This window comes from Gastrolobium bilobum, unplaced genomic scaffold (genome assembly GCF_033153095.1).
Source record: "Gastrolobium bilobum isolate Gb01-03AN ecotype WA unplaced genomic scaffold, APGP_CSIRO_Gbil_v1 utg12026, whole genome shotgun sequence".
Lineage (NCBI taxonomy): Eukaryota > Viridiplantae > Streptophyta > Magnoliopsida > Fabales > Fabaceae > Gastrolobium > Gastrolobium bilobum.
The window spans coordinates 175,505-197,935 of NW_026896116.1; the positions used below are offsets into that span (position 1 = coordinate 175,505).

Here is a 22,431-nt window from a genome sequence, read left to right on the forward strand (position 1 = left end):
ACACCGGTGTCAAATTTTAAAATTTGACACTAAATCTTAACCTTTGATTTTCGGCAATCAACGATTATCATTTATTGAGAATTAAACTTATTAATTAATATTAATTTCTAATAAATGATAACCGTTGATCGACGAAAATCAACGGTTAGGATTTGGTGTCAAATTTTAAAATTTGAAACCAGTGTCAAAAGATCTTATCCCGTATAGGGGTGGTAAACGAATAAGGGGCTTATCACATTTTATTGGTTAAACAGGTTTTTTGAATGATTTTGTTCTATATTATGCTGTTTGAATATACATTGAATTTATGAATATTTATTGAATTACTCGTGTTGTTGTTTGTATATTCTGTTTTAATAAATTTTTATTATCTTATTTTTTTAAATAGGTTAACAGGCTAAATCAGACTTTTATTTTTTGTAAATAAGCCAGGTCACAGTCCGATAATTATATTCATAATAGGTAAATAAACTTGGTTAGGCTGATACATCTAAATACAAACTTAATCTTTTAAGACCAAAGCTCGGCTCGGCTCGAGAGCGTACCAAACTTATAAAAAATACACATGCACACCCTTAAATAGTCAAATAGCCACACTTGAAGAGGTAAGAGGGTAAAATTGCCCACAAATATCTGCATAGGAGTTTTTTTTGCCAATGCTTTATAAACTATCACAACATAGCTCTGAACAGCAAACAAAATCCTTCATTATGAATTGCTCCACTGCTCCATTACAAGAAATTCTACATATTTTCTCTTCTTTTGCAGTTTTGCCCCATGATAGGTATCAACCGTTGTGAGAATATTCGCTTTCGGATTCCCTAATTTGCTTATATGTTAAAAGGGAAATTATCATGTCGTGTTGTTTGTAACTTTATTCCTTGTTCAAGATCTGATCTACTACAAGTTTTGAATAAAGAAAGCGCCACATTTACATTTTTCAAGGCAAGATTCTACAGGTACATTTCCAATCCAATGATCATTCATTTTGGATGGATTTGCACCTTATCATCTCAACAGTTACCCTTAAATTGATGAAAAACAAATGCATAAAAAAAATGGACACCTCTAATTAATTCTAGCATGTAGCTAACTGCTAAAGACTGTACCTGATAATTTATATGTATTGCTAATTGAGGGCACGTGGAATAAAACAACCCAGGTGCTTGAAAAGCAAGCCAACCTAACTCCACGCATTATTAAATTGGGAATGTGGAACAAGCTCAGCATTTTGGAAATTGAACTACTGGAAATAATGCTATTTGGTGGTATCAAAATTGCATGTGTAGGTCAAATCTTTAACACTTTTGTGTTGGGAAAATATATAATTCCTATCATTTTAGTAATAATTTCCATTGGATTAATTTAGAATCAACAATTAAAAAATGAAAGAAATCAATTACCGTTAATTTTAAATTAATCCAACAATAATAATTAAGTAATAAGCTGAAAATAATAATAAATATAACCGCCCCATTAAGGTACATGGACTTCTATGTCATTTGTCTTAAAATAATGGGGATTTGCATCATGAAGAAATTCATTCATAATCCGTTGAATTGTTACTAAAAATGCACTCTCCGTTGATGACTATGACTCCAAAATGGAGCTTATATAACAGGTAGAAACTAATCAATCAGAAAGCAAAATGATTTGCCTATAATTACACTATAAATACATTAAAAATAAATACAATTACAAGTTTTACCACATTGAGATTCAATAAATGACAGTTACTTCTCACGTTACCAATTAAATAAATTAAAACCAGACAAATAATTAATACGAAAAAACTCTTCACGAAATGATCACCCGACAAGTCCCATTTCTCTCTACCGAACCTAACATGTACCTTGTCTTATGCACTTTGGGACACTTTGACAACCAAAAAATCCCAAAAAACGCGTCATACATACATTCCTTTTCTCATAGCTGTAATCCCCATTTCTTTCCTCATTTCAAATAAAAATATTCTTCTACATGTGCTTTCCCTTATTCTCTGTCACATGTATCAATCATATGTGCAAGAATTCTTGAGGGGAATTGGAGCACTGAGCTTCTTGGGATCTAAAATGATGGAACATTTAATCCTCTTGGAGTACTTTGGTTTCACCAATTTCCCAAGGACATAAGCTCTGGATCGGAGCACAAAGTTGAGGTTCAAAGGCACTGGCACTGTGGGCACACCCGTTGTGCTGCTGAGGCTAGCACCACTTCCATATAGAGGGATCTTGTTACCCATAACCGCCACATTCACCAACCTTTGACTCTTCCTAGACTGATAAAACTCCTTCATCTGCAACAAACAATTCCAAACTAACAAACGTTAGAATAAAAACTGAAACATATATATTTGTACTTTGTGGTTTATTAAGTAGTTAACCAACCAACTAGGATGTTCATGAATCTTACACTCCCTGAAGCAATCACGATTTCTGAATAGGACAAATCAAAGGGTGTTGCTGAAGCATGGACCCCAAAGAACGTTCCAGTGTTGCGGTATGTGAATTTCAAAGTAGAATTCACAGTTATCATATCAGTGGCCACCCCAGTGGCATCTGAACCAGCTTGGACCCTAACAACATCAAACTTTATACTCTGCAAAATGCAAAAAAACAAAATTGATCAATACCCAGTTCAGATTTCATCCTAAAAATGAAAAATTGATAAGAGACCCAGATCAGATTTCATCCTAAAAACGAAAAATTGATGGAGACCCAGATCATATTTCATCCCAAATAACTCATTAAAAGTATCAAAATCGAAACTTGGAACTAAAAAAAACCTTGACGGAAATCTGGGGTTTCATGGGTCTGCTGGCACCCCAGAGGATGAGGGAGAAGAAAGAGAAGAGAACAAGGAAGCCAAGAACGAAAGCGAGGACGTAACATCGACGAGGGAGGGTTTTGTGGAGATCTTCCCCGTGGAGAAGGCCTTCTTCCTCGATGACATCGATTTGCTTCCATGGCTTGTTGTGGTTGTCCTTCTTGCGTTGAGGGGCGGAGAAGCGGGTGGAGGAGGAGGAGTGGCGTGAGTGTGGAGGTGAGGCGACAGGGCTGAGGACAGGGGTTGAGTGGAACGATGTGGTGGCGGTTTTCTCGCCGTCGTGAGAGTCCCTTGAAGGACTCTGAACATAGTAGATAGGACGGCGAGGAGGTGATCTTGTCGGTGATGATGCAGAAAGGCTTGTTACCTCTGAGTCTGTCTTTGCATGCATTTTCTTTTTCTTATTTCTCTGATGTTAAACTCTTATGTCTAATGGATGATGATGTCTCTATCTCATTAGAATCTATTACAAGAAAAAATGAGCAACTCAAACTATGTAGTATGTAGTACTTGTGTTATGTGTTTGGGGTTTTTCAATTAAGAAGAATGAAGCAGATGGAGATCTTGGGTTCTCTCTCTCTCTCTCTCTCTCTGTTAAAAATGAATTTCCAAATTAAATTGTGGAAGAATCTGAACAACTGGAGATTTGAGTTTGAAAGTGACCTTTTGTTAAAGACAGCAGAATGGAGCCAACAACAACTCATTGTCGTGTGATGAACAAGTCTTTTTTATTATATTGTTATATTTAGAATAAAATCTGATTAATGCACCAATTATTGATTGGAGACGGTAGGAAAAAAAAAAAAACTATCTCATTATCTCAACAAACACGTGATGTTATCTCTCTCATATTTTCTTAATAATAACAGTTGCACATAAGTTTTTGCTAACATGGTTGATGGTGAAAAAAAATAAAAAATAAAATAAATATCATTTTTGTCCCTAACAAAAAATACGGTTCCCACTTTAGTTCCTTAGAAAAATAAATTAGTCTCGAGGTCCCTAACAAATTCAAAGTGGACCCATTTAGTTGAAATCGTGGTCCCTCACAAATTCATAAAAGACCCATAATAGTCCTTCAAAAGGACTAAAATAGATTCATTTTGAATTTGTTAGGGACTACCTCATGCATACTAGTCATACAAAACATACAAGCATATAAAACATTTTTATTTGAGATAGTCATAGTACTCGCGCATTCGTCCATCTTGCTTCTCAAGCCACGGCTGCTTGTCATCTAAACGCCACTAGCCTAATTTTCTAATTACAAATAATTAAAGAAACTCCAAAACATCTTTGGAGGGACAAATGAAAAATTACAAAATTCGAAATTCAAATTACACCTCTAATTTAAATAGAGCAAAATTACACATTAATTTAAAATTTGAAATTCAAATTTCGAGCACCATGACCATCCCCTTCCTTTTTGCACCTGAAAGGTTAAACAACTTGCAAGCACAAAATATCTTATTATCACATAACATGTTTTCACATATATCTTGATATTTAACTAACTAATTTATTTTTGTAAAAGACTAAAATGGGGACCGTATTTTTTGTTAAGGACCCAAAATGATATTTACTCAAGAAAAAAAAGTTGATGGTGATATTAGGAATTTAAAATATATATAAGTAACAAATACCAATATCTATTTTTTAGTAAAAGGAATATTTTCCTTTTTTATTGATTTTGCATTTAGTTCTGGGTTCTTCTTATCAAATGTAGCAAATATTGATTGCATTTATGTTTTTCTATACTTAGATGACTGATTTTAAAATATTCAACTAATCTATCCTTTTGATTTTGAGTCACTTCACCCACTTTTTGTACATATTAATTACATTTATATATTTTTATATTAAGAATATTGATGGGCATATTTCTCATTTACTTTTTATTTTTCATATTTGGCATTAAGTCATTCTCTCACATTATTATATATTTGAATTTATTTATATTAAGAATACAAATTTCCAGTTTTATGTATTTTTCTTTTAATTTTGAATTCTTTGCTCACATTGAATGCATATTGATTGTATTTACATTCTTTAAAGAAAAAAATCTCGATTTCGAATATTCTCCTTTAAAATTTTCCTTATTAAACTCTCATTTTATACACTATAATACGTTTATATTAATTCAATAAATTTTTGTAATGCTACTTAATTATATTTTGTCACATAATTAAAACAAATACCAAATATTGAAAAAGGTTATTTTTTAAATAATTTTATAACACATTTAAAGTTAATATTTTAATATAAGAAAATTGATGATAAAAGCCAATGAACTTGTACCTCAATTAACATTAATTTCAAAAGATTTTAGATAACGGAGTAATGGTGATATCATAAGTTTTTTTTTTTTTTTTTTGAATACAATCCATTTTGCTAAGTCATCTAACCTTTGTACCAAAAAAAAAAGTCATCTAACCTTACCTTTATACTTTATACCTGCCTATATAAAAAGGAAAAAAAAATGATAATAAAGAAATGTGGGATAATTGTTATAAAAAAAGACTGCGTTAGAGGTAAGTAAGGTGGAATTGAATGTGGTATTAATTAAAAAACATTTATACTTGACAAAATGAGGAAATTAAAGAAAGATAACAAATTAAAATAAAAGGACAGGACACATGGAAGTGTAAGAGAATGTTTGGTGGGGGAGGGGGTGGTGTGAAATTGTAATGGTGGTAATTTGCTACCGATAAATTTTCTGGATTTACAATCATTTAACATGACTCAGCCAACCTAGCTGAATTTAATTTTACTCTGTTTATTCATTATTTTTAGTACCATGTGACTCTTGTCATATTTAATTTTAATAAAGGAGTATATACTAATACTTAGTGCCTGTTTGGATCCTCTTTTTTTTAAGTTAGAAGCTACTTATAAGCAAAATTTAGGCCAAACAAGTTTTGGGAAAAGCTCTTATAACGAAAAGCTCTTTTTTTATAATGAAGAAAAAAGCTGAAAACTAAAAGCTCATAGGATGAGCTTTTTTTTAAGCTCTTATATGTTTTTCTTGAATTGTGTGTTTTTTTTAAATGAAGAGTGATGAAGATAGAGAGAGAGATAATTTCTTGAAATATGTGCTTTTAAATAATTTTTAAGCTAAAACTTTTATGTAATTTCCAAACAGCTTTTAGCTTCTTTTTTTAAGCTCTTTTTTTTAGCTTTAGCTTATAAGTAGCTTCTAGCTTAAAAATAAGAGGATAAACAGGCTCTTAACAGTGAACATTTACTCAATAGATAAGTGGAGAAGAAGAGGAAGAAGAGAGGGAAGAAATGACCCGACAACAACATTACAGATGCCACCAAACACGAATCTACCACTATCTTGGTTGTCTGTACTAGCTGCCGAGGAGAACTATTTTTTGTGCAAAGGAGTAAATACAATCTTATCCAAAAGGAAAAAATAAATACGAAGAAAATAATATAAAGATATCGATAAAATGAAAAGAGAGATTATATTTATAACTTTTTTTCTCTTACAATCACTTTTGTTAGATCAAAATCAAAGCAACAATTCTCATTTAATATTATTTTATAACCATTAATTTGATTTTGATAACAAACATAAAGTAATTGTAAGAAAAAAAATATTATAAATATAACCTTACTCTAAAATAAATGAGTTATTTTTTTTTTTCTGTATTTGGTAAAACATATACCAAAGATTTAGTCACTGAAAATATTTTCGCTATGGATGTCAAATTATCAATTAAAAACATGGGAAATTAAATATAAATAAATATGCATTTGTACGCTGGCGCTGGGTCAATCACTCAGTAGCAATTATAAAGATACCTTGAGATTACTTGATGGGATTTTAATTATATTTAGAATAAAAATTGACCATAATATTAATACTTTCACTTAAAATAGAATTATAATCTTCCCTGGCTCTGCTGCTCTGCTTTGAGTCACAAACAGTCAAATAAAACAAGCATTCCGGACAATAGTAACATAAATAACAAAACAATCAAATTAAATGTTTCATGTTTACAGATATTGAGTGATCAATGGTAGTGCAATTATAAGATATTCTTCCATTTGTTTAAGAAATTTCCACTTCATTTCCAGCAGACCCCACGACACGTTAATCCTATACAGTTCCACTAACTCATTGATGTACATTATTATTCCTCTTTGACATAAGCAGTGAAAGGAGAGCTCATTTTGCATACAGCAGGAGTTCATGCTCCTTTGCAAAAAGAGGAAAAACATGGGATTTGAATGAAAATAACTGAAAAGATAAAGGTAGTATAAAAATATTCTTTTTTGCCATATTTAATAAGTACCGAGTACTCACTGCACTAGGAACACTAAAAATATTTTTGAAAATATTTTTGTGAAATGTGATAATAGTTACATAGTAAAAAGGAATCTAGATATTGCAATAGCCAGTGAACCTCAAAAACTTCAGCAGAAATTAATTACAGTCTAAATTTATACTTCTGGCCATGATATTGTGGTTTTATGCATCTAAAACATAACAATGGTCAATGATTAAACCGGTCTACATATTACCTGAAAGACATTATATAGGCATCAGATAAACCGTAATACATTATAGAGGAAAAATCCAAGTTTATTTAAAGAAAACTATCCTAATACATCATATAACTTGTACAGACACCTGGATAAGAAATCATAGGCTCATTGTCTTGATAAACTATTGCAGCTACATTATTTTACAACCATCCACTGAGCAAAATAGATTATGCAGTGGATTCACCTTCTCTCCTGAACAATTCCTGCATACCATAAAATCACATAGTTATATTCTGCAGCCTCGGTCATGCATTTCTAAACATACAGTACCCCAGACGTTAAACAATGCCCATCCATTCATAGTTTGATTCATGTAATCAGCCTCTTATAAATGCAGGTAACATTGTCTACCATAGAACCACACAATATATCTAACCCTTCCGTGGACCCTTAGTATGAATTCTTATTCAATTTCTCTTTTACTTGTACATTTTAACACATTTTTTACACAGTGCCTCAGTACTTCAAATAAAGCCAAAGGAATATTCTTTGGTAGCAGGTTTGCAGCAATTGGCCAACACTCTTTATTATGATAACAAGGTTGAAAGCCAAGTAATTAAAATAAGGGTTCAATATTTCTCATGTTATAAGAGATAAATTTGTTTCTTACATACACATAAAAGTGGGCCTATATGAGGAGAAGAGAGAGAAATAGAAAACATGCCCACCCACTTTTATATGTGTGTAGAAAATAAATTTATCTCATACAATATGAGAAATACTAAACCCTTAAAATAAATGTGTTAAACATAAAACTTATAACAACATCCTAGAATGTAATGCACGGGCATGAGGAATTCAGATAAGATACAGATTTACCAATCTGGTAGAAGCAATTGAGGAGCGCTGCCTTTCCTTTTTTTCACGATTGCACTCACCACACCAGCTGGAGAAATCTTTTTGATATCGTTTCATCTCTCTAAAGACAGAACTACAATGAAATAATGCAAACCTCATCTTTAATTTGCTGGGGGGAAATTGAACAGAGAATATATCTTTAAATTAATTAATCCATTGTAGTAGTAAAAAGTGAGGGTAAAAAAACTTAAGTGGAAAATAGCATTCCAGCTTGATGCTGCAATTATGCAATCAGAATATGAGATTTCTGCCACTATTCCAACACACATAGTTTAGGAAAATTCTTTAATAAATAAAGCAGGAAAACTTGGATACCATACATTATCGCAAATTTTAACGACAAGGGTGTGATTCCTGAAACTAGTGGGTCAGTGTAATTTAATATAAGGGACACAACTCTCACAAACTCATCAGACAAACTAAAGTAGCAATGAAGGCAAGCAACAAGTGAAATCACCTTCTGCACCAAAGAAGTAGGTTGACCCGATGACCAGATGTTGTAGCTCTAGCACCATGGCGATGACGACCACGATGAAGCACAGCTCGTCCAGATACATGGGAATAGTCAAAGATCTCCTGCTTTCAAATAATGTACTCCATTAAAAAAGTGTACAACCACCTATGAGAAATAGCAAGAAGAATGGTCCATAAATCTCCTTAAAATAGTAAACTGAAATACTAAATAACTTCATTGGAACAGAATATGAACCAAATGAATAATTGCATCATTTGGTTTTGCTTTCACTATCAAAACAAACTTTTGCCAGCTAAGGCTATAATTAAAAACAGAAAGGAATACGGAAACACCAATTCTCAGTCAAACTTGTAAAACACACATCAAGAGCATTCTTTTTTTTACTTCACAAGTTATTCGAAAGTCCAAGGTTTTAACTAAAACAAGCCCACACTTCATCATGCTCAATATACAGTCTCCCAAAAAAATCAGATGATTTTTTTCTTAATCATATATGACTGTATTTAGACCAATAAATATATTAGTAGCTAGCCTATATATTTTAAAATAGATATATAGCCAGTGTAGTCAAAGGTGCCAAAAATCACACCTAAGGCACTGAGACCTACCTCAGTACTTTTTGCTGATTGAGGATGAGCCGTTGCCTCTTTATTGAGGGTAGAACAACATATACTTACAGTGAAAAAGAAAATATCAAGCATTAAATCTTCCTAAATACCAATATAATTTTATGCCATTCCATCTCTATGACTTACCTCTGAATGACTTCCAGTATTTACATGTTTCTCACATCGTGTGCCCCGAAAAAACAATTCCCCTCCAGAAAATTGCTTACCCAAGCAAACATTCAAGGTTACTTCCGAGTCATCCACATGGAAACCTACAAATGTAAGACTCTTAATTGAAAAACATCAGACATATTAACATAAGGAACGTAGATGTATTAACTAGTATAGGAAACAGACATCATCAAAATATCTGTTACGATTAATAAAGCTTTTATGGCCTCTATCGAAGCTTAGTTTGAATTTGAAACTTCAAAAGAAGTATTAAGTTAAAAAAAAAATTATTAACCAAAGGCAGCATAGCAATAATAACACAATGTTGTATGGTTCACATATTAAGAAATTAGCCTTCTTCCGTACACTTCTAATATTAAGCACATGACCTATGGAATGATAAAACAAACAGTTATCAAGCAGAAGTCGTACCCAAGTCAACATCTCTCTCTTTACCATATTCAACAACAAATCCATGATGAGAATCCAGGTTTGATCCCCCAACTTCGGCAAAGAATACTGTATGGCAAACAATTAATCAACTAAATACGTCAGAAGAGAACTAGAAAAAAAAGAAGCTGGCTAATTGCTTCTAGAGAATAAATACATTTGGTCAAATCACCATAAGCTAATGCTAATTACAGTCTTCATTCACCTCTAGATAAAGGACGAATATAACCTTCCATGAGTTTGTCAAGCATTGTTTCGAGGCCAAAGTCATCAAGTACAGCACCATATTTATTCATTGTATTGGGACGCATGATCCGAAATTTTGTTTCAGTCACCCACTTCTCAAAATTTTCAATCTAGGGAGACCAAAAATAAATTTTAACACATACAAAACATATATGCACATGTACATTTAAAAGATGAGATACTGCTTATGGCACAGGTAAGGATAGTTAAAATGATTAAGTACCTCTGATAGCAACAATTCACAAAAGCGTGGCTGAAACATTTCAAATATAAAAATGCCTGGAGAGGGCTCCGACATGATACTTCTAAAGCTTTGCTCTGTACTGTCATTAATTGCTTTCAGAAATGCTGGGACAAAGAAAGTAGTAGGGTTCATAGCGTACAACTCACGATGTAGAGGCTGCAAAATTGTGTTAGAAAATCTGTAAAACTTGCTAAAAAAGAACAACAAAAAGGAGGAGGAGGAGACATGGGGAAGATTATCATCATAATTAAACACATCTGAAATCCAAACACAAATTTTCATGATTCTTTATCCTTTAAATGTATGTTGAGCTTCTTTGTCACAGCAGCTTCACAAATGATGGAGAATTTCTTATTTATTTATTATTATTATTTCTGTTTTGGCACCAGTTCAAATAGATCTCCAAAAGTAATAATTAACCGATTTCCATATATTATTCAAACTGCAGTAAACCTTTGTCTCATTGAAGGAGTGGCATAACACCAGGGACCAGTTCTTGTTTTCATTAGACCATTCACATGCAGAAATTTTCTATTTTCATTTTTTTAGAGATTTCTCCACCAATTCATCCATTAATCGACCATTCCGGTTGAGCCTGGCAGGACCACAAGGGCGGAAAAGCTCTCCCTACTAAGTTTTTAACAAAGTTGCATACTCAGGACACAAATTCAAGACCACTGGTAAGGCTGGAACAACCCTTTACCAGTTGATCCACATGCTTGGTGGTCATTTTCTATTTTCTTTTTGATAGAAATACTTTACCTTCAAAGAGAATGCATATTATATAAAAAGTACAGAGAAAGAGCAAAATTTGACCCCATGTTATGCCTAGACAAATAATAGAAGATGGAGGATTTTACTTTGATTCAAATATTCAAGATTTTGCCATATTAAAGGTTGTCTATATCAGGAAGGAGGATTCATCATTAGATTAAGCTGTTATAGTTCATTATACCTTTTTTTTATTTAAGAATTTACTTTATGAGATATTCTTTCTCTCTTCTGCCCACTGTCTTGCTGAAATCATTCTTTCAGGTCCAACATCAATTTCGAAGTCAAACAAATCAATATTTGTACTACATACCTGATAATTTGATATTATCTTCTGTCTGTATTCTCTATGCTTTTGAGCCTGCCAAATAACATTGGAACCGTCATAAAATTATGTGGTAAAATACTACAAATAATAATCATAAAAGTGTGGTAAAAATGATGATGATGGTAATGATCAAGCAATTTTTTCACAATTCATTAGCATAAATGGAAAATTTTCAAAGGCACTTCAACCTACTCATTCATAAGCATATTGAAAGGAACTTCACTATACCACTAAAACATGAAAATGCTATTAAAACTTCCAATTCTCAGTATGAGTTGCTCTTCCTCCCCATGATCCTAACCTCACAATTTTCATTATTTTATTTTATTTTTCTCTACCTTAAAAGTGTACTTCAAACATTGATTTCTTCCCCAACATTGGAAACTTGGGACCCATGTCCAGCACGATAACCAGACATGGAATACCATTAGGCTATATGCCACACACACTATGAAGTTGGTTTTATAGGGGCAAAAATAGCAACCCACCGAACACCTCAAGACATACCAAAATGCCACTGAAGAATAGCACAAATATTTAATCCCTGAAGCTTCCTATCTCAAATTATTACTACTACATGAGAATAAGAATTAGATCTCCAAACCTAGAAAACCAACAATATTTTAGACAAGATACAGAATCTGAACTGAAACCAATACTTTAAATAATCAGCAAGTTACAATTCCATTCCAAAACTTCTTATTTCAACTCACCAGCTTCATTACCAAAATTAAATACGAAAACTATCTTCAAAGTAATTAAAAGATTTACGGATTATGATTTACTTTTTGAAAGCCTTCACTTTGCTATCACACCAATTTCATGATTTATAAGTTATTCTGTTAGCTTTTACAAAACTAATGCTAGACCTCCATTATTACGACATGTTATCAAGGATATAGTTTTGAACAAGGCCACGTCTCTAACAAGACACACTTGCAACAGGGGTAAATATGTAATTTCACAGTCAAATGAAATCACTCACCCAAGTAAAAACCCAACTGTTACACAAACTAAAAACAACCTTCAACTTGTGCTATTGAGCTACCTTGAGACCCAAGTTACACAATTCACCCAAAAAATAAAAATAAAAATTCAATCTTTCTCCTCATTTAACTTCATTTCTTCCGATTTCCAAGCAAACAAACAAACCACGAAGAAAAAATAGGAGAAAAACTTAAAATTTAAATTAAAACATAGCATCTAGAGTGGAACAACATTTTAGGGTAAAAATCAAAACACACTCTATTTCGCTCTCCGAGGGGCAGATACTTGAGCAAAATCTCGCGCATGAACGTGGCCTTGTCGTGGCGAGGCACGGTGAGCATGTTCGGAGGAAGGTACCTCTCCAGCGAGCTGAAAATGTTTGGGCTGAAATCCAATTGCAGGTCCTCGTAACCATCTGGCTTGTGCTCCTTGTTAGGGTTCAGCCGCAGCCTCTGGCTCGACGCAGTCGAGTTTCCGCCGTTCCCCGGCGACGGCGAGTCCCGGTGGAGCGACATTTTCGGAACCGCGGATTGGAAGAATTGAATCAACCTCCCTTCATGGCATCGTGGATCAAGCACGAAGATGGAAAAATCGAAGGGAAATTACGAAATTAGGGTTTATGAGGTTAAACGAAATTGGAGTTGCAGATTTTAAGAAATTAGGGTTTAGTGTTGGCCAAGTCGAGAGCAACGTTCTTTTGGTTTTATAAATATATTATTTGGGAATTTTTTACATCGTTTCTTTTTTACTATCAACACTTTTCGATCTCGTCAATGTTACGCGCCCAATTAAATCGGATACCTAGGAAGTAACAAACAGTTTTACTTGACAATGTTCTCAAAATTTAATCTTCTAAAATTTATTTCAAACTAGATAAAATTTTCAAGAGTATAAAGAAAGAATGAGGTTATAATCGAATAATATTAAAAATGAGTATATATCCCGAGAGTAAGGTGATCGGAAGAAATTAAATGAGGATACCTCCAAGTTATACTAAAAAAGAGAGCATATAAGGTAGACAAAAAATAAGAAAAGTAGAATATTATATCTAAAATTTATAATTCATGTTTAAATAAACCAATATAATTGGGATATTGTGGAGGAGAAAGAGTATTGTAAAAATAAGAGAATATAAAAATCAACAAATATATATATCAAAACAATCGCGTTTCAACTTAAATGATACAAAATTATGTCTTTTAAAATGATAAATAATTTTTTTTAAAAATTACAACCTTCTAGGGAATTATATATAAGATAAGAAGAGAGAAAGAAAGAACTGATCACAAGTTCAATAATCATCACCTTTACTTTTTAATGAAATTAAGTCGTAGAATTAAAAAATGACCCATATAATATTACGCTTCAAACCTAAAAGATTTTTTATGTGATAGTGTATTATAGAGATATAATATAAAATTATTAAAAAATTTAAGCTTACAAGTTTATTTATGTTGAAATGGTTTTTTATATAAAATTATGACAATATATGATAAAATATAATTAAATAATAGTTACATATATAATTCACCAAAAGCTTGTCACGTGATAGCAATCACGTGTCAATAGTGTGCAAATTATTATCGTGTGGTTCGTGAGGGTCGCGTGATGCTGCTGCGTCAGTTATTGATCTATGCATGAGTAATATAATATAACAATTATTATATATTTATTTATTATTAGTATTAGGTCATAGAAAAGAGGACTTGATTTCTAGGGTTTCAAACATTTCCCCAATCATTGTAGAAGAAAATGAACGAAAGCTCAGAGACCCACAAGCGTGAAGCTGATTCAGAAATCAAGGAGGATCTTGTTGCGTCGAAGAAGTCGAGGACCGAATCTTCTGAAGTTGGTTTGGATGAAAATGCTGTAAAGGTAGTAACTTTCCACATTGAAGCTGATGCTGCTGAGGATAAGGGTTCTAGGCATACCATGGAAGATGCATGTGTGGTGCTTCTGGATGCAAGTCTAGATTACCCTGGAAATTTGAGGTTTTTGATTATTGGGTGGTTTCTTAAAAAAATAAAATAAAAAATATAATGATTTATTATTAATTTTTGTTAATTTTTGAAAATTTCCATAGCCCAATTTCTTACTATTATATTTGTTAACATATGGTTATGGTGTATTACAATGAGGGAAATTCATGGATATGTATCAAAATTATTTCTTGGTGGTATCAGACTGTCAATGATTTTTTTGCAATGTTATTTTACTTCATTGTTATTTATGTTGCTCTTCCCTAGGCAATTTATTTTATTGAAATCACATTTGAACATTTTATTTAATGGTGGTGTGGGCTTTTGGAATTATTATGGAGTGTATTTCTTGGTAACTCTGAGTGCTTGGTTTTCAGGTGTGCACATTTTGCAATTTATGATGGACACGGAGGCAGGTTAGCTGCAGAATATGCGCAAAAGCATTTGCATGGGAATGTCCTTTCAGCAGGATTACCACGTGAGTTGGTGTGTTTGCTTGGTCTAATTTCACGCCTACTTGATCAATTAGGCTCTTACAACAAGTGCTTGGTTTTTATGTTGTTTTAATGTTTGGTTGTCCTCTGTTGACTTGTGAGGTCATATTTTAAGAACCAATTAAGAAGAGCTGTGCATTGTGCATCCATTTTGGTTGATTGAGGCACCTTGCAATAAGACATAAACAAATGTTATATAATTGAGTGAGTGACTACTTATTGTCAGCACATATGTGCTTTTTGATATTATTATTCTACCGGGTTTTGTTAACATGAAAGCCGTTGAACCTTAGGACAATATGCCTCGATTCTAAATAATCTTTTCCTTCAGAAAAATGAGTGGATAGGATATGGTAGGTAGGTTCTGAGTATTGCCTGTATGGTCAATTAGTATAAAGATTCCTACAATTGAATTGATGCATTGAGTCTTAATAAAACTGTTGAGAAAAAAAATCCAAAAGCTCATTTTCTAGATAAGAAGATGATAACCTCATCATATGAAAAATGCAACGTTCTGCTGTAGGAATATAAATAATTTTCTTCGCAATATACTTTTATCCATCTCATCTCACCTCTCTCTTGTATTCTATTTTATATATTTTCCTTCTTATCTTTCCTCTTCTGTGCTGTGTTTCAGTTGGATGTAAAGGCAGCTAAAAAATCTATACTTGACGGTAAGCATTCAGTTTGTCTTTTCCCTATTGACTCCCTTTTGTATGTTTCCAAATGGAAACTTGTGAGGAATACTTCTATTCTTGTAATATGTTTTTGGTTATACAAAGTTTTCATTTGATGTTTTTATTCTGATATAGGTTTTCGTAAAACTGATGAGGCTCTTCTTCAAGAAAGTGCTGAAGGTACAATTTGAATGCTTTAAATTTGTTGATCTTCTGTTATAAAAATGGTTCAATTGAGTTTAAACTTTGTTGTTATAAGTGGATGAATCAAGTTTTTACTTCCATTTCATTCATACTTTACTGGTTTCAAGTCCAATATAATTTATCTTCTTTTTCTGCACAATATAGCACAATATGCTACAAGTCATTTGCCCATTTCTTTATACTGATTTTAGTAATACAGATCTTAATACAAGTTTATGACTAATAATTTTAGAGGTTATTTATGTCTTGCTGAGGTCTATTTACTGTTTCCAGGGGGATGGCAGGATGGTGCTACAGCCGTATGTGTTTGGGTATTGGGACAAAAAGTATGTTTGCCACTATTCAGATTCTGTTTGCTATACAAGTAATTTATGCAATTTCTTTCTGATGCTACGTAAATCACGTCTTAGTTGGACCTTATGCTAGCTGCAGGTAAACATTATAGGTATTATAAGTATGGATATTTTGTTGAGCAATCTTGCAACAAAATTGGGATAGAAAATGTGCTGCTCATGATTCGTCATATCTTATTCTTTTGATGAATTATGATCTTGGTTGGTATCAGTATTCTATCAAGTTGGTGATAACTTTTTGGCTTTTTATGTTTGATGACTTTTTGTTAGGTTTTTGTGGCAAATGTAGGAGATGCCAAAGCAGTTTTAGCTCGGTCAACTATAACTGATGGATTCCAAGATCACTCAGATGGAGTCCCTGCACTAAAGGCCATTGTTTTGACGAGAGAACACAAACCTATCTTCCCGCAGGAGCGTGCACGTATTCAGAAGGTTTGAAATGCCTCAATGATGATTGATTGCATCACCATGATTATTTAGCAAAACCTGTTACCTGATAATTGCCAGAGCATACAGCTAACAATTAACAAATAAGAGCTTGACTCCCTGCCATCACTTTGATTGAACCATCACTTTTATGTTCCCAACAGCTTGAATAACTCGGGAGCTACAAGAACCAGTTCATGTAGTAAGGTGCCAAGTTGAAGCTAGCTTAAAAATGAATTACTAATAACCCAAGCTTGATCTATTGCTGATAATTGTCACAGAGAGCTTAGTTTATATATATATATATATATATATATATATATATATATATATATGCATGCTTGTTTTGGAACTGTGTTTTGAAGAACCGCTTGAAGTGATTGAAGAATTCATTCTTTGTGATGCATTTCATTTTATAGTTAATGATTGGAGAACGAACTTGTCCTTTTAGATATGTGCTGCAGGAGTCTCCGCTATTAGTTCTCTGATCTGATATTTTCTACTTGCAGGCTGGTGGTGTTGTGAGCTCAAATGGACGATTACAAGGGCGTCTAGAAGTTTCTAGGGGTTTTGGAGATCGCCAGTTCAAAAAGGTTTGCCTCTCACTCTTGGAAAAGATTACTTGTTCTTTTTGTCAGTTAGCCAAATAAAATTCTCTATAACATCAGCTAGGCCTAAAAGGAGCATTTGCAGGCCTAGAAATTTTAGTAACCTTGAGGAAAAAAACCATTTGCAGGTGGGTTTTATTGCAACCCCAGATATCCATTCTTTTGACCTGACAGATAGAGAGCATTTCATCATTCTTGGCTGTGATGGTTTGTGGGGGGTAAGTCTTTTTGTATCCATAGATGTCCCAGTACTTGTTTTGCTGGTTTGAATTTACTGTTCTGATATGAAAATGGCATTTCCGGTTTGTGTCAGGTATTTGGTCCCAGTGATGCTGTTGATTTTGTTCAGAAGTTATTGAATGTATGAGCTTGTTTCTGTCTTTTTCGTTCTTGCAACTTGAACTAATAAGAAGTGTACATTTTAACCTCTTGAATTATTCCAATGCATTTTTGGTCCCACTTAAATGCATTGCTTTATTCTTACTATAGAGCTGTTTTGGTTTAACAAATTACCCCCGTCTCCCTACAAAATCTGAAAGGGAGGGGTGGGGGAGGTCTTACTTTCTTGAATCACTGGTTAAATTGTAAACAGTGGACTTCTTGACAACTTCTGCACTTGTAATTTGCTGTACTCATAGACGTTAGGATTGCTCATAATTATCAAATTAAATGAGTTGCTATTGCTATTATAAGCTGGTAGAAAAATGTCGATGAAATCAACATCCATGTCTAAAGTGGTACCTATCTAGTTAAGTTTGATCAATAAGTTTGGCAGAGTACCTTAATATGATTTTCCATTCAGTGAAGGATTTAAATGTAGTGACACACATTTAGGCTCACAAAGCTTTTTCTTTTTTCAGAATTTTCTTTTCATTTGTAATGTTTTTCTATTTTTTGAGGATATTTTCGTACATGAGAACAAAATTGAATTGAACATTTTGTAGGAGGGACTACCCGTTGCGGTCGTGAGCCGCCGTCTTGTAAGAGAAGCTGTTCGTGAGCGTCGATGTAAAGATAACTGCACTGCAATTGTCATTGTATTCAGGCGCAATTAATCCCTGATTTGCCAATAGAAATGGGGTTTGTTTGTTTTAAGTTACTGCTTTCAAAAGCAATGTAAAATGCATGCATGAATTACCTAACACTGCCAACAAGTGGTGGCTCTTAACTTACATCAAATAGTTTTTTTGGTTCTGAAACTCGTGCATGATTCTTGTAATCGTAATGCATGTTGAAACAGTGGATAATTGTGATATCTGTATGATGAAGTTGAAGTGGAGGTCAATTCCTTTACAAGGCAGTAGTACCTTAGTAGTATATGATTTGATTTTGGGAGTTACTGGGAAATAGACTTTAATTTGTTTTCAGGAGCCGAATATGTTGTTATTTGTGATTTGGACACAGTGCACTCGATAGTGCATGAATAAGCAGTGTCAATAATGTTCTTCTCATGATCTACTTAATGTACTGACTAAGATATTTCATTTTTATTTTTTAAAGTTCGATTCTTGAATTATGAAAATAGCTCCAAAACAGTTTTATGGAGATTCCAAGAGCTATATATTTTTTAAAGTTCAATTCTCAAATTATGAAAATAGCTCCAGAACCGTTTTATGGAAATTTCAAGAGTTATTTTATAAGCTTACACAAAATATAATAAAATACTTCGTAAGTGTTTGTTATAGTAGAAAATACTAGATAAGCTGAAAATAGAATCAACGCTTAATTGTAACTGGTGACACCAAAGTTTTTACACTTCTCCATTTGCATTACACCACCTTGTAGAAATTTGAGACAACAAACTGATGTGTAACAAATATTTTCCTTAATGATCTCATACATGATTGGATGAATGAGTTTGTATTCTTGGCACAAAAAATAAATGTGTGCTAATGTATTTATTGATGAAATTTATACTCTTACATTATTTCCCCCATAAAGCGCACACACCTCAAGTGTTAATAGAGTTATTGACTAATTAAGAAATATGGATTCTTATATAATATGTTAAATTAAGTTTTAAGACATAAATTCATAAATCTTTCTACTTATACAATATTTATTCGGGGAGGTTATATTTATTACCTTTTTTTCTTACTACCAAATCTTAACCGTCAATTTTTGTCAATTTAACGGTTATAATTTATTGAAAATTAATAATTAATTAATAAGTGTGATCCAATAAATTACAAACGTTAAATTGACAGAAATCAACTGTTAAAATTTAATAGTAAGAGATAATAAAAAAAAATAGTAACTATAAAATTATAACCTTTTCCATATTTATTTTTTAAAATTCTTCTTAACGTGGAATACAATTTACTCACACTTAAATTCGTAACTGTTTCCCACTTTTGCCATACAGTTCGTGCAGTGTGCAATGAAAGATTGAAATAAGTGTAACAAGACCCACTTTTGCCATGTCTTTTTCAAAAGTTTTTCTTAATGGTGATAGTAATTACGCTCTTATTTGTGATAGGGATTGGTCATCGTAGCGAGCGATAAGTAATAAAGGACAAGCTTACGTTTGCACGGGAATTTGACACAAGATTACGTCTTACAAATCATAAATGATTTCATGGTTGAAAAAACAAATAATTTTATTGATTCATATGAAGATTTAATTACTTGATAATAAATTCATAAATTATCTAAAGACTATCTAGATAAAAATAACATATAGTATCCTATAATAGTTTAATTTTCCAAAAATATATTTTTATATGTCTATCCAACCTTTTTCTGAATTCTGCACATAATTAATGAGAGTTTAATTACATGGATATTTTCTGTTTATACATGTTGGTTTGATAATTTTATAGGGTTTAATATTTCTATAGTGAATATAGATAAATTATGCATATTCACTCTCAAAACGACATCGTTTTGAGTTGAAAGATTAAAAAATTATAAAGACTATTATAACATTGAAATAAATTATAATTACAAAACAACCTTAATTTTCGTCCCAAAACGACATCGTTTTGGACTCAATATAGATAGCTTATCTACATTCAAACTAGGGGTGTTCATCAACCCATCCAAAAACCGATCCAATATATTAATTCCCCTCTACCTACTTGGGTTTTTCCCTAATTATAGCCCAAAAATTTCTAAACCCAAGACCCATTAATCCATCAACTAAACCTAAGAAAAAATCTAGTCACATCTCATCAATAAAATTTTATCTTTGTAAACCTTCATATCTCATTGCCAAAAAAAAAAAAAATTATAGTTTACTAATGCATTTGTATTTCAAAATAAAATAAAATTACAAAGCCAATATATACAAAGATGTAATTTGCACAATAATCAAGATATAAATTTTAGGATTTTTAAAAAATCGAAAAAAAATTGGATTGGATCGGATCGGATTTGAAAAAAAATCCAAACCGAATGGATGATTATATGATCAAACCGAAAGGATTGGATCGGATGATTTTTGCTTCCAAAATCGATCCAATCCAGACCGCGAACATCCCTAATTCAAACATTGTTTGGTGCACAGAACATGATAAGATTTGGGTAAATTTTAATATTATCCAGCTTTTAGCATTGTATTGTATAATATAATATCATCTAGTGTTTAATAATGCACTGTATAATACTAGATAAGATAAAAATAAATATTTTTAACCAAAATACCCTTTAAAAAAGAATTTATATAATTCTTCCAAATATATGATATGATATTAATTTTTATAAAAATCTATTATTCAGTGTATCCAAAAATATATATTAATTTTTATAATAAAAATTTTCTAATATTTTAAAAAGTAATATATTAAAAAATTAATTTTTATTTTAATATATTAATAATGAAATAATATATTAATTCTTGGAAATTGCACTGGTCAGCAATATTAATACATCAATATCTTATCAGGCCTAATCCCACCCCTTAGGCCTGATTAATTTATACATCATTTAGATGCATTAAGGGTTTCTGCTGTTTAAACTTATACTATGCAATAATCAACCAACAACTAAAAATGTCATAATGTAAATAGAAACTTATACTATCAGACCTTATACATCACACTAAATTGGCCCTTATTGCAAAAAAACAAACCCAATTTTATATATGGATAAAGTATTTCTCCGGTTACGAGAGATAAGTTATCTCTAGTGACCCCCAAAGATACGTCGCTTTGAATTAATGAAGGGCCATATGATAAAAGAAATAAACAAAGTTAAAATCCTTCATTAATTCAAAACGACGTAGTTTTGGGATCACTGGAGATAACTTATCTCCAGTGATTGGAGAAATACTTTACCCTTCATATGATAAAAAAATAAACAAAGTTAAAACCCTTCATTAATTCAAAACGATGTAGTTTTGAAAATCACTGCACCAATACTTATATGTAGTCACGTTACAAAATATTTTGCCTATACATACATACATATATATTGATAAACCTTTAGTTTATCTTATTTTATAGACTAAATTAATATAAAATATCAAGTTAAATAAGTCAAAAACTAGGGTTTAATATAATAATCATGAACATTATCTGAATTTTTGTTTAATGGAATCATCTTTGCTATTTTTTAGGGATTTGTTGACAAAAGGAGTCAAAGATGAAGATTGGATAAATAGAGATCACAACTAGAAAAGATGAGATCAAGAGATGATAGAAGAAGATCAAAAACAATAAGATTGAAGATCTTATCAAGTTGTTAGAAGTGGGAGCTTAAGCCCCCATTCAGAAGCTTAAGCTCCCTAAAAACGCAAATAGCTACTGCCTCTGGGCGCTTAAGCCCTCAACTCAGGGCTTAAGCGCGCCACAAGAAGAAAAAGTTGTCGCGAGGAGCGCGCTTAAGCGCCCTTCAGAGCGCTTCAGCGCGCAACGCGAATCAGAATTCACTGTCCTAGGGCGCTTAAGCGCGCTACAACAGGCTTAAGCGCCCAGACAGATCCAACTTAGGCCCATTCGAGTTTTCTACTAGGATACAAACTCTTGGCCAATAAAAACACCATTGGGGACCAGAAATACATAACTTTTACGTTGCTAAACAACTCTTGGGTGCTCGAAGGCTGAAGGAACGCGGAGAAACATCAGATTCATGTTCGTGAGCGGCGGAGACGGATCAACGTCAAGTGTTCACTGGAGATATTGAAGATCCACCAATCACTTATGGAGTTTGGGGGAGCTTTTCTAATTT

General features: G+C 32.5%; 3 protein-coding genes across 5 annotated transcripts; 1 reads left to right on the plus strand and 2 right to left on the minus strand.

Annotated features, from left to right (window-relative positions):
• Window positions 1–1,662: 1,662 nt before the first annotated feature.
• On the minus strand, window positions 1,663–3,339 carry LOC133297867 (uncharacterized). The gene is made up of 3 exons (XM_061497091.1): window positions 2,786–3,339; window positions 2,413–2,598; window positions 1,663–2,296 (listed from the first exon to the last, which is right to left on the minus strand). The coding sequence occupies exons 1-3, from the start codon at window positions 3,215–3,217 to the stop codon at window positions 2,012–2,014; spliced, it is 903 nt and encodes a 300-aa protein (XP_061353075.1). The 5' UTR covers window positions 3,218–3,339; the 3' UTR covers window positions 1,663–2,011.
• Window positions 3,340–7,275: 3,936 nt separating this feature from the next.
• On the minus strand, window positions 7,276–13,200 carry LOC133297865 (2-oxoglutarate and iron-dependent oxygenase domain-containing protein CP2-like). Its single transcript, XM_061497089.1, has 9 exons — window positions 12,779–13,200; window positions 11,520–11,567; window positions 10,415–10,591; window positions 10,151–10,301; window positions 9,928–10,014; window positions 9,472–9,596; window positions 8,699–8,817; window positions 8,203–8,314; window positions 7,276–7,586 (listed from the first exon to the last, which is right to left on the minus strand). The coding sequence occupies exons 1-9, from the start codon at window positions 13,034–13,036 to the stop codon at window positions 7,551–7,553; spliced, it is 1,113 nt and encodes a 370-aa protein (XP_061353073.1). The 5' UTR covers window positions 13,037–13,200; the 3' UTR covers window positions 7,276–7,550.
• Window positions 13,201–14,220: 1,020 nt separating this feature from the next.
• Window positions 14,221–18,656, plus strand: LOC133297864 (probable protein phosphatase 2C 8). 3 transcript variants are annotated; one of them, XM_061497085.1, is made up of 10 exons: window positions 14,221–14,512; window positions 14,878–14,986; window positions 15,632–15,668; window positions 15,807–15,851; window positions 16,149–16,201; window positions 16,499–16,660; window positions 17,164–17,247; window positions 17,391–17,480; window positions 17,576–17,623; window positions 18,207–18,655. In XM_061497085.1, the coding sequence occupies exons 1-10, from the start codon at window positions 14,274–14,276 to the stop codon at window positions 18,315–18,317; spliced, it is 978 nt and encodes a 325-aa protein (XP_061353069.1). In that variant the 5' UTR covers window positions 14,221–14,273; the 3' UTR covers window positions 18,318–18,655. The 3 variants fall into 3 exon arrangements, with proteins under 3 accessions (XP_061353069.1, XP_061353070.1, XP_061353071.1); XM_061497087.1 differs by having other exon boundaries at window positions 14,382–14,512; window positions 14,878–14,978; window positions 18,207–18,654; XM_061497086.1 differs by lacking the exon at window positions 17,576–17,623 and having other exon boundaries at window positions 18,207–18,656.
• The last annotated feature ends 3,775 nt before the right edge of the window (window positions 18,657–22,431 follow it).